Below are 16,302 nucleotides of genomic sequence, written 5' to 3' on the forward strand. Positions count from 1 at the left end.
TCTGCACTCATGGCTATAATGACTTCCTGTACACTGTATACAACTAACCATGATGTTGATTATGGAAGAGGAAACATTTTAACTTTATTCCATCTCGACTTGTTTTTTCGTTACGTTCTATCGGTAGTTAAAAGATAACAATAACGTTGGTAAGAAATCATTATTTCCTCCCATGTTTAGAATTGTTTTTATACTCACAATTGCATACAGGGTATTGTAAGGCTTGCTGCGTACAATAATATTTCCTGCCTTATTGGAGGTGTGGCTATTATTCAACCGAAATTTGTCACCATTCATTTGATTCTCATTATAGATCTCTGAATCGCTCTATCTAGTCTTTGCATCAAGTTAGAAATCTTCTCTTTGTTGATTGATAGCTTCTTTCACTTTTTTTTAAGGGTCACAACAATTCTTATTCCTGTGAAAAATAGAAAAAAGTAGTGCAGGGCGGGGTAAGTAGGTTGGTTGCTCCAACATAGGGGAGTCGTTTTTTGCTTTTCACACAAGGTAAAATAGGCTTATATACTGTTATCTTATATACTTATATCTTCCTACGTAAACCTGAGAATGCTTAGATGACGATCAGCATTGAACAATATTTACAATATTTTCGTTTGTTTTTGATATAGAGGACTGTCTTAGGTGCCGATTATATTTGGTTTAGTCGATATCTGCTTCAATTAGAATTGGTATTAAAAAGGAACAAAAATATTAACGAATTAAAATATCTCAATTTGCGAAGTACGCAAGTACGAATGAAATTTGTTAGAAGCACGATAATTTGGTTCCAATCTGTTTTGAGACACTTCTGGATATCTTCTACAATTAGCAAGAGAATAATTATCTTGCGAATCTACTTGGACCACATTTCGATTTTCTGTATTATGACTGGCACATTCCATTTGAAACAACGTTAGATTCTACATTTTCCAATGAATGGTAGGAACAATTATAATAAAACGATTAGTTGTTATTCAACATAATTTATATTGGATTCCTTCAATTTTAAAGTTAAAATTAGTGTCTTCAATGTACTGATTGATTAAATCTTAAACAACAAAGTAAAAGATTTTATTATTATATTATTATGGGATATGTACCTTTAGCTTTATCACAAGATATATTACAGCCCCCAGGTATAACTGTAGATTATCCACATCCAAAGTATTTGAAATTCGAACATTTTAACTGAAATTTTGTACATTTGTAATGATACTGCATCTTAAACAATTTTATTCTATTCTCATGTGCTTAAATCCATTACAAACGATTTCCTGTATAATATATTTTAAACTACTTCATGAATTACCCGGTATAATTCGACACACCTCATTTTCATTTTACTATGAAAAAATATGAGTTTAACCAATTACCTGACATTTACTAATGATGTCACGAACGTTTGGTTACCACACTGCGGTTAATATTATTTTTCAAGACGAAAAGTAGAAAAGTATTTCTTATAAACTTCTGTTGAATCATTGTTAATAGTGGTTTATTGAAACTACAGGCAAATCGAGCATAATAATAAATTATAATATTGTCTCTCAACATTATAGATCACAAAAAAATGAGAATAATCAGTATATTTCAAGGTTACGTATTTGAGCATCTCTTTTCCCTACAATTTATATTTCTTCATCTTGGGAAGGGGAATTGACAACGATTCAATTATATTCATTCAGCACTTAAGAAAAAATTCCATTGGATATTTAACTTCATATTAATATTAACTTGAATTTAAAATCTCTCAAATAAAAGTTCTCTACAGCTTACAATTCTACATATAAACTCCAATAACTATTAAAGAACAATGTATCGAAGTTTCGACGTCCTCTTAGAAAAATGGGTAAAATCAACCAGCACAACATTGTGTCTTATTCATCAACGGCGTGATCCGAAGACAGTCAATAAGCACACTTGTTATAAACTTTTAGTATACGAAACCAAATTTATCTATCGTTGTAATGACACGACAAGAAAAATAAAAAGATCATAAAACAGGTGATCTTTACATCATTTTTTCACTTGACCTGTACTTTCGATTTCGTTGTGAATTTAGAAGAATTATTTTATTAACTTTGATGTCTCTGACCGATCAAAAAAACCAACAAAATTTGTAACAGATTGAAAAAATAAACAGAGTAGGTGTTTGACTCCTCCATAATTTTTTCGAAGCCAACTGATCCATCATATTGCTTCAACAGCACCATACGGAAGTATTTTAGATTGCTCAATTACTGGAGACGTGAAATGGGTCCTTTATGGTAATCTGAACCGTAGACGGCATTTGCTATATCTAAATGAATCACCACTAAGTGCTGCAAAATACCAAAAGGGCGTTTCATCCTATATGATAAAGTACACGCGGAATTTTTAATTATGAATGGCTAAATATGACAAACTGTTAATGCAGATTATTGTAAACAATTGGATCGAGTAAATCTATTTCTTATTGAAAATTATCCGGCGATTGTCAGCGGAAAAAGCGTACTTCTGCAATACGATACTGGAAGACGAATTTAGGAAATCATTTAATTAGGGGTCCAAAATGTAATATTTCACTGGAAAGTCAATTGATTTGTAAAGGCAGCATGACATGGTGCAAACAAAGTGCAAGAAATTGCTCGTCGTTTGACAAGTATCTTACCATTGCATGATGGCTAACAAAACTTCCATGAGAAAATTAAACAAATTCGTAACGTAAAATTTTGTTAAATATTTTGTAACCGATTTGCACCAATTTAAAAATAACAAAGCTAAGTGAAATGAACAAGAAAGAAGTTGAGACTGTTGACTGTTGAACTTCATCTACGCTCACTTTTGATCAAGAAATATTGCGTCTTGCATTGCATTGCACGTTGTATTGCATCATGTCAAGCGGCCTTAATCATAAATTTCTACTATTCTCTCACGTCAATCGAGAAAGGGAGGACCTACCTACCCATTCAAACAATTTTATTTTTTTTTTATTTTAAATTTAGTATTAAATTTAAATAAATTTATGCGAGAATGGGATTGTGCGGGGTTCCAAAAAGATGATACCACATTCCATATTATAACCCACAGAATAGTTGAATTGCCTTGCAATAGACACTTCGATTCGGCGTTAAAAATAACCGCCTAGATTGTGTGACAATAAAATATAGATGGATTTTATATACTTATTTCAAGAATCATATCTACAATCCACAAGCTTGAATTAATCTGGAAATTCAACGCAACATTAAGGAAGTTTAACCATACATACTTATGCAGATTGTTATGGAAAATTTCAATTAAATTATTTAACAAAAAAAAACGTCTATATTTGAATTTATTACGTACATTATGATGTTTGAGCTTGAAAATTTCTTAATCATTCTTATTGCCATTGCTTAACTTAAATATATATCACAAGCAACAAAAACATTCATTGACTGGTTTTATGATGATTTGGAAGATTCTTGTTCAGGGTTTATATACAGTAAGTTGAACAACATATTCTGAGTTCTCCCAGCGTATGTTATTCTAAATTTTCGTAAATTATATATACAGTCTCCCTTTAGGAATAATATGTATATCATTAATCTTTCAAAATTAAACACCACATGGGTAAAACACTGATATAAGAATACGTTTATTTTATCTTGCAACAGGTTACATTGAATCGGGAACCTAGATAAATAAATATTTGTGATTTATTTACTGCATAACGAATGCACAAGTTATTATTTGTAATGGGATCAATGAATTGGAAGTGAAGAACGTACAATAACTAATCAAAAGAAGATTCTCCTTTCTTTAATATAAAATAAATTCTACTACAACTACAAATAATTTAATTGATAACTGCTACGTATGAGATGAAAAAAAATTAAGAAAAAAATGAATTTCTATTTTGATTTTATTTTTATTTTGATATTAATGAGGTAGGTGTATTCATTAATATATATAAGCATATTGTCAATGCCAATATCATATTTTGATAAAGACTTGAAGAAAAGTCGAAACGTCAAACATTTTATCTATCTTTCAAAAATTATTAAAAAATAAAAAAGCCGTGAGCAGCAGAGCTCCATCACGAAAGTCGAATTTTTCGTCGAATGAAGAATTTAACTAATACACAAACAAATCTTTCCATAAAATGAATTTCTTGGAAATAATATCAATTCTCAATCTTATTTCTTTATATGGAAAATTTGTTATTCCTCAATAACTTTTCATTTCACAAGTTAACTCTCTCTCTCTCTCTCGAATGAAAATTAATAATTTCAATAGACCCGGTGGTCTCGAACCCTCTTGTTCAATTCCAATTGACGACAAAGAAAAAATTGTCATAATGACAAGAAATTTCGAAAATGGGAAGTAAAAAAAATCACCCTAGCAACGATCATACTCGTATTATTCATTAAATAGGAGGCGGTCCAGTTCAACAATTACAACGATCAAAATGATTTCGGGCGTTTTGTGCTAGAACAACTGAAGAAGAAAACTTTGAACTTGAGAAAGACAATTCTTCAACATCACCCCTACTTGCATGCGAAGTTCGAACCCTCTAGTTAAACTTTTTCTGGCCAAAAAATAAGAAAATATAACAAAAATGACCATAAAATGGAGAGGGGTGGAGATGGAAAGTTTCGACCTTAGACAGGAAATCACCTCGCAACTAATTGAACCTACATGTGAAATTTCATTTTTCAGTCGCTTTTCGTTTGACCTGCAGAAGTGAGCAAAGGTCAAAAACCCCTTTTTTGCACTGCGACCCCTCGAAATATTCATTTGTTTTCAACCAAACTCTAAACATCAATCCGCCGCCAAAAAAGCCATGTATGCTAATTTTGAACCAAATCGGACCCATAGCAATTGCTCGAGAGACGAAAATAAGAATTGTAGCTTAAACAGATATATATATATATATATATATATATATATATATATATATATATATATATATATATATATATATATATATATATATATATATATATATATATATATATATAAACTACAAACACTCGAAAAACCATCATAATCGTGTTCGGGAGGTCTCAAAACATGGGAAAAATGATGTGCCCCCCATTTTTCTTCTAGTCATGCCTACCGTAATAGTCTAATTTTTCCTTGAAAAATTCGACTAAAAACTGATTTTATAACAAAAGAGACCTAAAATCAAGACAATTTAAAAACATAAATATATAAATTTCTTCAATTTTTCATTTCTTAGACCTTTTATATATTTTAGGTCTCTTCTGTGATAAATTATGAAAAAAATACTAATTAATTAATAAACAGAAGTAGCCGTATATAAATTTGGTGATCAAAATTTGTTTTCTTTCATTCTCTGTTTTATAAATTTTATCACAGAACGACATCTACGAGTTTGTGTTTATGAGAGGCCTTTTCCTATAAGGACTAATAAATTTTATTAAAAATAAAATTGTATCGATTTCTATAAACTCTACAGAAATTCAACCAAACCCTCGTTATTTGGACAATATTTCAACATTGCTTGAATAAATATCAATTGACAATAAAAATAAAATATGTTTGGTGGTATGAGGTAGACAGATCATCTAAAAATTTGTTTCAAATGTTGATTATCATTATACATAGTTTATATTGTTTTTTTAATTTTAAACAATTTATAATAGCGGCAATATCATTATTTTGAAGCTCATAAATTGATGCTTTATCAATGGTTACATTATTATATTGGACACAGGCTCTACATCGCGCGATATGTATGGTTTTTTTAATGTATGTATTAGTTTTAATTTACCAACCCTTTCGAATATATAGTACAAACCACAATTGTTCTCTATTCACACTAGTATCGAATTTGACGTTTAGTTTAAATCTTTCTAGAGAAACTAATTACATGTTCCCACGTTTATCATAAGAAATACATTACGTTACGACTTACTTAGTGCAACTAGTCGGTAACATTAAGATAAATTAGAATAACATTATGAGAATAATTTTTCATATAAATCATGCAAGCACCTAAGATTTCAAATATCATGATTTTAAATTGAATAAAATAGACCTACAATGAATTTTTCTATGACATCAGAATTATTTTTAGATTGTAAGATACTTTCATTATTCTTTTGACTTTTGTAGTAAGGTCGGTTAATCCTTCTTTAACAGCTGTTCTGGCTTACACTGTTTGTAGTGTTCCTCCATTATCTGCCTCTGAGGTTTATAACTTATCGGGTGGCGACATTTCAGAACATAGTGTGAAATTTGAGTTGGGTGTATACAGCAAACAAAATATAATCCCAAAAAATAGAATATAGAGGTATACTGTTTACAGTACGTGTATCAAATTTTTAAAAAAATGAGAAAAGTTGAAAATTAGTTGACTTTTAAATTATTGGTACAACCAGTACACGAACCAATTTGTAGTCTCAAGCCAAATAATTCAAACTCAGCTCGAAATATCGTAGTTTTTGGAGGCATATTTCACTTCTGTTAGAGTAAAGTCTAAGTTTGATAGCTTAAAAATACAATTATGTAGTATAGCTCACCTCCGAAAATAATGACAGTTTAAGCATCAGAATTAGGTAATCTTAGGTATTTTACCATTAATCTAGAAATATATTCAATACAATTTGACGTTTGTAGAAAAATTTTTTTTTTCAACTTTGCGCGAAATAGTTTGGCGATCTTGACTATTTTTAAGTTATTAACACAGAAAAAACTAATTTATGATATCAGTACCTGTTATTGTCCAATAATTGGAGAGAGTCTGTAAGGTCCTACATATATGTTTGACGTTATGTTTTATCAAAATTCTACGTTTTGGGCTTATTATGAGTAGATAAAATAATTATAATTATAACAAATTATTCGACTGCCCATCTTAAACTTCTTAATTTTATAAATCAAATAAAATATCAATCTCAATTATAGACTTCTTAACCAAATTATTTTGCTTGGAAATTAAACTGACCCCCCATCATCACCATCAAATGATTTCAAAATGGAGATATAGGAATTAACAAATCAACTAATTTGCTATTGAATTCCACGGAGAAAAGAAATTCACTAAATATCATCACACGACAAAAATTTTGTGGTTCGTAGTATAGATTGAGTTTGGGAAAACAGAGTTTTAGTAACAAAAATAATTTTGTATTCAATGGAATACATATAAATATGTCTCAAAATACTCGAAACTCTCGATAATTTTGGAAAAATAAATATTGGATTCTATATTTAATTTTACTCTCTGCTTTTGAGGCTTTTTATCTCTTTCGTGTATCACTAGAAATTATAAAAAATATTGTTTAGATAGTAGAGTAGAGAAAAAATAACCTTTTAATTTTGTTAGTTATTAGTTTGATTATATTGAACTTGAACGTCCTTGTAATGTACTAGATCTGATATTTTTAATTTGTCCAATATTCACTGTATGCCAATTTTCTCGCGATATTCGAATTTTGGAATCAAAGGTGGTTTTATCATATCTCTCTTTCCTGAGGCTTTTAAATTATTGGCACCTGCAAAAACTATCTTTATACCAATCGTTTTTAATTTTTACTATGTGCTATTCTCTTCCATCTAATGGCTTCATTCATAGTAATAATAATGACAATGACAATAATTGTCAGAACATACCAATCTATTTTTTACTGTTAAGCACTGTTGAAAAAAAACTTTCCGAGTATATGCGCAGTAAAATGTAACTCCTATATGTCTTTTCCACTGAGAGATATAAACCTTGGCACACCTGAGTCATATACTAGTTGGTGTCGTTGGATGTTCTGACTAACAAATTTTTTTCTTTTTCAGTTCAAGTACAGGTGAACGGAAAACCTGTAAGGGTAGAGCTCTGTGATACAGCTGGAGAGGTAAGAATTTTATATCAATTAATACAGTAGGTAGCTGAAATATATATACTTATATTATATATTTGCCATTCAGAAAATTATCGAAAATCCTATCTAAATGAATCAATCGTGTGTGAAATATCTTATTAAGAAATCTCGCCGAAGATAATCAGTCGTTCTGGATCTTATTAAAGTAGAGTATTAATATATTCTTAACAAGTTAACAAAATATTGAATTTTCTTGGCAGTGCTTCCATTCATATAATGTTCAATTTACTAGATAATTTATTCTGAAAACTCAATTTATATCCAATAAAAAATTGTTACATTTGCCATTTGGGTTTGGCTCAGGCTGAATTAATTCGTAAAAAAAATTGCATTGAAAAATTTAAACTTTTGATTATCATAACTCTCGATGAAATAAAAGGTTGTTGAGGTCAAACTGCATTAGAATTATTAACGGACAGGGAAGACCAGCATGCTATTCCACGTTCAATTGTACTACATTTCATTAAAAAAATGCATCAGGCCAATATATCAATTAATTGACCAAATTCCATTAACATATTGAATAAAGGAATTTTACCCATGTCAAATGTGTCTTTAGAGAACTGTCATTTTCAAATAGGTCGTAATGAAATTTCGAATTGCGTGTCTTGCTCCAAGAAAAATTAGATTCTATGATCTAAAATAATAAATAATTGAAAAGTCTTCATATTGTATTCGTGGGATAAATTAATAAACATTATCTTTTACATTCTTAATTTATTTGAATACTTTACACTTGACTCATTTATATAATACACTTATCACTAACACTCAATCAACTTATATGATTTATTAAAATTTTTCTATTACTTTCTATTTCTATTATAAACTAAACTAAAGTGCGCTACCCAAACAGAAAAAATAAATAAATAGACCTTCTTAGACGTTATTCAAAAGAAGCAATGTAAATAAACCTCCTATTACAATAAAAACTTATACAAAAGAAATATCAAACGGATTCCGTGGTTTATGAAAAGTATATCAATAGTGCCGCGCGCCCTCGTCGAATTTTAGAATTCCAATACATCTAGACAGGTCTGGCTCCAGGGCGGAGACGTGTTCGTAACAATATTTCTACGTGAAGAAAAAATTGAAATATGTTTATTGAATTTAAATCTCAGTTGAAGGGCTTAAGCAAATTTTAGATAGTTGCCCAAAAGAATATATCGTTGAAACTAAATGACAAAACTATTATTTGAAATAATTTAGCTGGCATGTCATTAAAAAATAATTGTCTATTACAGTATTTTTGGTGTACTAGTTGAACCAATTATTATTGACGTCAATAATTATTCACCAACACTTCCAGCTCCATATAAAGATAATGTTACTAATATTACTTGAGTGACTAGGTCCATTGTTAATTGTTTCGATTATTGATTGTCATAACAGTTGCCTTATAATATGATCATTTTTAAAACTTTAATTACTATCAACAATTCTTTCTACTATTATAATATATCAATGCGTCGTTTAAACAATTTATTGTTTTATAGTATAATTATAATTTGAAAATATGTACTTTGTTTATATTTCAATTTTTCAGTGGCACAATATATGTTTACCTTTCTTATCTTTCCAAAACTCTTAAATCATTTTCTATTTACTCGATTCCAAGCACACGATATTGACTACTGATATTACTTAATTGTTAATCTATTACCAATAGAAGAGACCCTAAACCCGTTCTGATATGGGCGAAGCTACCTGCATGACACATGAGTAGGAAAAAACTTATGATTTTACAACCGTTACGAAAATGTATCGTATCTATGAATATGTATGATTCAACCAATTTATTAATTAGTATTTGGTTTGTTGAACCTTTCTACCATTCTCTCGTCATAACTTTATACAGCCACATCTTCAATAAAAGTTGTAGCTAGGTAAATTCACCGTCACAGGTTTAACAAATCTATCTGTGAAACCACCTTTTTTTAACATCAGAAGGAAAAGTTGCTCTGGTACTTTCCAATCCTGTTTTTACAAAGGGATTATGAGGCATTTTTAACAAAGTGGTTTTAAAGTTGGTTTATGAATTAGGCAATACATCTAAATAATTGTTGGGTAATGTCAATGTTAAATTCCGGATTTGGAAAATATGGAATTTACGAATATAGCTGCAATGATTGTGACAGAAGATATGTTGGGTAGACTAAGAGATCCGTTTATTTCTGATTCAAAGAGCACATAATTCATTCAATTTATAGCCATTCAAAAGTATGGAATAAATATCAACAATCTAAAATTGTATCCAATAATAAATTGTTGGATGCATTTCCTGTGGAAGATGTTTTCCCTCTGAAATTATTATTTTTTTTTCATTGGTGAGACTATTTAGTATGAATAGATAGGTTTATAGGTTTTAGTTTACTCTCAGTCTCTGCAGACGGAAACTTTGTTATCGAAACGCACGTTGGACAGTGTTATTGTGAGTATTGGTGTTTTGATGATATAAACAATGTGTTCATTATTTGTTGAAGAACTATGTTCAATAAAACTTATTTCCCGATGTTTAAAATAACTAACAAACAATCTACTAACGGAATAAGCTGGAAATTTGTCAACGGTCTTAAAAAATTATAGATGAAAATATACAACTAGGATTTGTGGTTATCTCTAACAGTCAGACCGGCGATTCATCTATTGATAGTATACTCGTATTTATTCACTTAAAATCTGACCAATGATACAGTAATTTGATGTTATGGTTTCAAACTTTAACCGTCAGGATATGTCAAGAAGCTTCTAGAAACAAAGGGTGGATTTGATTGTTTCCCATATCAATTTTCTTAAAAAACTTAATCATCCCTCATGAACTCAAAGATTTGTCTGAGTAAATCGCGTGGAAATGGAAAATGCTTGAGACACCGCGAAATTAATCGAATATCTTTTTACGCGACTGATTAAATTCCTAATATAAATTAGCAAAAAATCGGTACATGATCAAGTTTAACGGAAAATACGCAATAATTAGTACTTGAAATAATATACCTAATTACCATTTGCTTTGATGTTTTATCTGAGATGAATAACTTGTAGTTGCCTTCCAAGAAGAAACAGTAAAAAAGACGCAAATTTGGTCACAAAATTGACATGTACCAACCTGAAACCATACAAATACATTAAAAACTATCGTATAATTTTAAACGCCACAGTAAAGTGGGACATATTTTAGGATATTTATTACTTATTTCGTTTTATGTATATCGTTCTGATTAGTTTTGTGTAAAATATTTACAACTTTATGTTTGGCAAGGTTCAGCATTCGAATTTACAGTTTGTTTTCATGAGATTTCCATTGATAATTATTCAAATGTATCAATCGAACAAAAACCGGACCAAACTTAATTTCTAATTACTTCTATGCACTTAAATATTAAACCGATTCACTAACACCATGTATTCATTATCAGGTAACGTCGCAACTGACAAAAAAAATTTTTCATTGCCATAAGGCAATAATGTTTTTATTTAAAATTAAGAGCCGAATGTTTTTTTGAACTCCTCTCAATTAAAAAAGCAATTATATTTTGTTCAAGAACAATGGTTATCAACCATAGCATTTGACTTCTAGAACAAATCGTTTGTAAAACCAATTAAAATACTATGTTTATATTATTTGCTACCTCAGTATGAATTATGCGGTATTGGTAACGTAATATTACCCTTAAAATACACTTCACCTTAACGTTATTGCAGTTAGCATTTAGATTTCTGTTAGGTGTGTTACAAAGATAAAAGCAGGTGTATTGAAATCGAATATATTCAATTTAACACTCAAGGTATCTACTGTCAATCGCGCAACTGGTAGCGAAACATTGCACCGGATTTCCAACGTTTTGATTGAAAGGTATCAACGATCAAATAACTAACTGGTATTCGGTACAAGTATAACAAGAATCAGTTCTTATTCAAGGTTCTTCGTCATTATCACAGGTGTACATGTCAATTACTTAAAAATATCCCGTATTTATATAATTTCTTCAGATCACTTTAATTTATATGATAAGCCTTATTAAGTACAATTACAGGATAACAAGGTGAGATGCGTTTCACATTGAAAATTCCTTGATGTTTGGATTTCTACTTTGAAGCCGTTATGAAGAAGAGGTGGTTATTCGTTTGGATGATTCCGAAGCCTAAATCTGTCTGCTAGTTGGAATTACAACGAGAAAATATAATATACAGGAGTGAAATGAGAGTAAATAATCAAAGTACTAAATTCTGTACCCCAGAATAAAATATACATCAAGTAACATTCTTTAATTATTCAGAAGACGTAAATAAAAGTATTAATATTAATATTAGTATTAATATTAATAAATATAATATAACTGTTTAATAATATATTGATTAATATCTTTTAGAACAATACAAGTCTATACGAAATAAGAATGCAGATATTTTCTTTAAGAAACAGGTAGTGAGAATTCCAATATTTCAAAATAAATTCGGATGTACGTCAGAACAGGGATTCAAACCCTTCGAAAGCATTGAAAATACATCATTAAAGTATAGATATTTGTACGTTTCGACTAAAATTATAAATCGAGAACATATTTCAACAACGATTAGATATTAATATTATATAAAAAATATCAGCTTATCATATCTATTGTTGAGTTTAATGTCTTCCAAATTATTTGGTTAGGTTTTGCCAAAATTTCTCGACTCTGTCTAGTCAAAGCTTTTCTTTTCAGTTTTGATTTGAATTCCTTTTGCACCAATAAATATTTTTTTCGGTATCCAGTGAATATAAAGAAAGTAGGTACCCTGGAAGTGCTCTCCACTATCTAAGGGGCTATCCATAAAGTACGTCACACGTTGATGGGGAGGGAGGGTATCACCGAAGTGTGACATCGTGTGACAAGGGGCATGGGGGGTCAATAGTTTTGTGACGTCACATGTTAAAATTTAAAATACTAAAACGCAGAGTTTGGGTGTGAATTGAAAATTTAAAAAATTTTATGAAATCTTGCACTTTATGTTGATTTTATTAGATTATTATTTAATAAAAATAAGTAAAAAATGGGAATAGCTGTTTTCTCTCGATTATTTTTAAATACATACATAAATTTATAAAATGTGTGACGTCACATCAAAAGGGGGGTGGTTATAAAAATGTGACAACCTGTGACAAGAACTGGGGAAGGGGTTCAAAAGTCCTAAAATTCGTGTGACGTACTTTATGGATGGCCCCTAATAGACACATTAGAACTAACAATAGTAGTCAAGTATACCTGTTTGATGGATAGTACTAATCCCTACTACCATCATCTAGTAACGCATATTGACGGGCGTTGCTATTTCACATTCATTCCTGTATTTGCAAAAAGTACAACAAATTTAACGATATTACCACGATATGAAAGGGATCCTTCACATGTCGTCTCCTGCAACGACACGACATCGATATGTTGGTGGATGCATTCCTATTTAATTACAAGTAAAAACGCATCCACTGCCGTGTCTTGTGGAAATACAATTCATTGGTGATCTTGAAGTTTGAGTCGATCACTTGGTATCATAAATTGAATTCTTAATGTCAACTAAAACCACTAACTGAAACTCACACTTGCGGTCCAGCCTTACGCATATATAAAAATATCAAATCCGTTCTTTAGGACAAACAACTAATTCAAATATTCAGTCCATTTGTATTAAAACTTTATGTTGTTTCAATCTTAGCGCCAAGCTGAAGATAAAATAACCATGGGTCAGCTATTCTATATTACGAAATGTTTACTTGTTGCCGTATAATATAAACTGTTGTGGATGAAATATATTAGATACAAATGAATTTGAATAATAAAAATTGATATCAGCAAACAAGTAATTGCCGACGCCATGAAAATTGTATCTAGACTGTATAATATTTACAGGGTTATTTGTAGAGGGTTAGTAAATTTGAAATTTTTTGGCCCAGTTAGATGGATATCGGACAGCGAATGAATTGGCGTTTATTTTTAAGAACTGGGCTATGAACATGAGAAGAAAAGATTGTAGATAAAGAGATTAAAGAAACCACGGCCAAGACCATGTGGAGCCTAACAAGTAAGTTGTTACAAGAAAAATATTATGAAGAAATGGACGTTATTGGCCCTTTCAAAAGTGTTGTATATCTTTAAGCGCGAGCTGCCGCCGATTCTATATGGCGTAAACTGTAATAAGATCCCTGCAAAAGAAAACAAAGTTTTACAGCATTAAGCTCTGTAAAAATAACGAAAATGATAAACTTATGGGACTAAAATACCCCTGAAGGGCTGCAAAGGAAATTCTATCATATAGCCGCGGTAGAATTAGCTTGGCGAGGTGGGGAAACTGCTGCTTGAATCACTGACGTTTTTGTAACGAATCAAACAAAGATGGTTCTGTAATAAATCAATTGAATATAACCCTGTATTCATCAAGACTTGTCAAGGTGGTTCAAGAATGTGTACAGAAAGCAAATTTATAATAGAAAACAATAGCAACGTTTATCCTGTCACTTATTTAAAAAATTAAATTGGTTGAATACTAAGGAAAAAAAATACTAATCACTCCATTGGATCGACCGCTGTCAATTGGCCAAAAGTGGGGTATAAGAGCTTGCAAAAATTACCAGTCACAACAATGCCAACTCAATAAAACACTTCTGAATATTGACGAAAAGCATAATAATTAAATCATTGATAGCATACCGTTTGGAAATACATCTTCATCAGTTATATAAATTAACACATCTAGACCTTCACTTAGCGGATCGCATATGTTAATATGTTAAGTTTTCAGAAACAGATCTAGAACATTTTTGACTATGTGTGAAAAATTAATATGCTCTATAAGCATGCGATTGCAATTATTTTGCCATTTGGAACGACCCATTTATGTTAATTAGAATTTTCGACTCTTACCACAATAAAAACAAAAAAAAAGAGAACGCCTCAGAACAATCGATGAAGAGATGAGAGCAGCTTTATCAACTATTATTCCAAATTTACACCGTCTATACTCGATTAAACAGGCTCATGTTTCGCATTAAATACCTTTTTTACAATTTAATCTTTACGTTTGTTGATTAATAATAAATATCTTTTAATGATTAATAAATAAATGTTGATTAATATTAAATAAAATTTTGTTTGTGATGTACCTTTAAAAATTTACCTTTTCCTAGGTGTACATTGAACACAAAAAGTTTCGGAGCACTGATTTAGAGCCCATCTAGCCTATTTCCGACAGTACTATTTCTATGATTTTTGACTACTGATTTTTCTTGAAGTTTTTCATAATATAGTTTTTGAACTAGGAAAATAATGCTACACAACTCAATTTTTTGTCGTTGCAAAATTGTTATTGTTTCTTTTTTTAAGAAATAAATTAATATCAACCTATTGAGTAGAACAAGAGTAAACAGGCTTCTTTTTCCAAACTCAACCTTAGAGTAAAAAATATATAACTAAACAAACACCGTACAAATTTTCAAATGAAGTATGATTTATCCTATTAACAAGGAGAAAAAAATTATTTTGGAATACAAGAACCAATATATCTACGAAATCTCATAATTGTTTATGTAATTCATAGAAACTTAAAACAAATACTAGCACAAAATTTGTAAAATTTTTCATGAATTGTCATTAGTAACCACCAGTTTTCACATAAAAAAGTTTTTTGTAGTAATGACAGATACTATAATTGTGATCAGGCTATTTCAAGCATACTTCAGAGAGGTTTTTGATAGCATTAACAATTTGATGTGCTTCTTTTTGTTCTTTATAAACGGAAAAATTGTAACCAAGTAATCGCAGATATATAACTGAAGGATAGTTAAAATGGATCACGGAAAACTATTCTAACCACTGTATCTTTATTTTTCCAATTCAACATTTCAAAGTAAAACGAAGATTACATTTTTTCTATTACCTATGAGTTGGAGAAACAATTGTGAAATTTCATAGATATATTGGTTCTTGTATTCCAAATAATTTTCTTCTCCATGTAAATTCTGAAAAAATTACTGACAAAACTTTCATTTCCTTACAAGAAATTTATTGACATTAATTATAAATATATAAATAATATGGCTTGGACGGTAGTACACTTGAAATGTTTTTCAATACAAATATATCTTGTGACTCCTGAAAATAATTACGTAACCAATAATATGAACTTATGTTGGATGCCAAGCTTGTATTTTGCTAACGATAACAATAGTTTCTAGTTATTTATTTGGCAAACTCAATTACCGTAACGAAAGCAATAAGAATAAGGTGCCACATGTTGACTCTCTCTTAAGTAAATGTACACTCGCATATATCCTAACGGCTATATGTTTGCTGTTATTCATATATCACATGAATTTAAAAAATAATCTTGTTAAATCATACGAAGATAGTATTTGATTATTGAAGCTGCAAAAATATCTTCTATTAAAAACTTTGTCATTCAGACG

At 30.0% G+C, this 16,302-nt stretch overlaps 1 protein-coding gene and 1 long non-coding RNA gene across 2 annotated transcripts in view; one reads left to right on the forward strand and one right to left on the reverse strand.

Annotated features, from left to right (window-relative positions):
- LOC130445604 (rho-related GTP-binding protein RhoU-like) overlaps positions 1-16,302 on the forward strand; it is a 104,388-nt gene that overhangs the window by 70,178 nt on the left and 17,908 nt on the right. Inside the window, exon 2 of the mRNA XM_056781335.1 lies at positions 7,780-7,838. Within this exon, the coding sequence (XP_056637313.1) occupies positions 7,780-7,838 (59 nt within the window). The remainder of the gene's footprint in view (positions 1-7,779; positions 7,839-16,302) is intronic.
- On the reverse strand, positions 8,602-13,613 carry LOC130445613 (uncharacterized). The gene is made up of 3 exons (XR_008910068.1): positions 13,109-13,613; positions 10,868-10,971; positions 8,602-8,939 (listed from the first exon to the last, which is right to left on the reverse strand). It is a non-coding gene; the product is annotated as an uncharacterized LOC130445613 (long non-coding RNA).

This window comes from Diorhabda sublineata, chromosome 1, assembly GCF_026230105.1.
Source record: "Diorhabda sublineata isolate icDioSubl1.1 chromosome 1, icDioSubl1.1, whole genome shotgun sequence".
Taxonomy (NCBI): Eukaryota; Metazoa; Arthropoda; class Insecta; order Coleoptera; family Chrysomelidae; genus Diorhabda; species Diorhabda sublineata.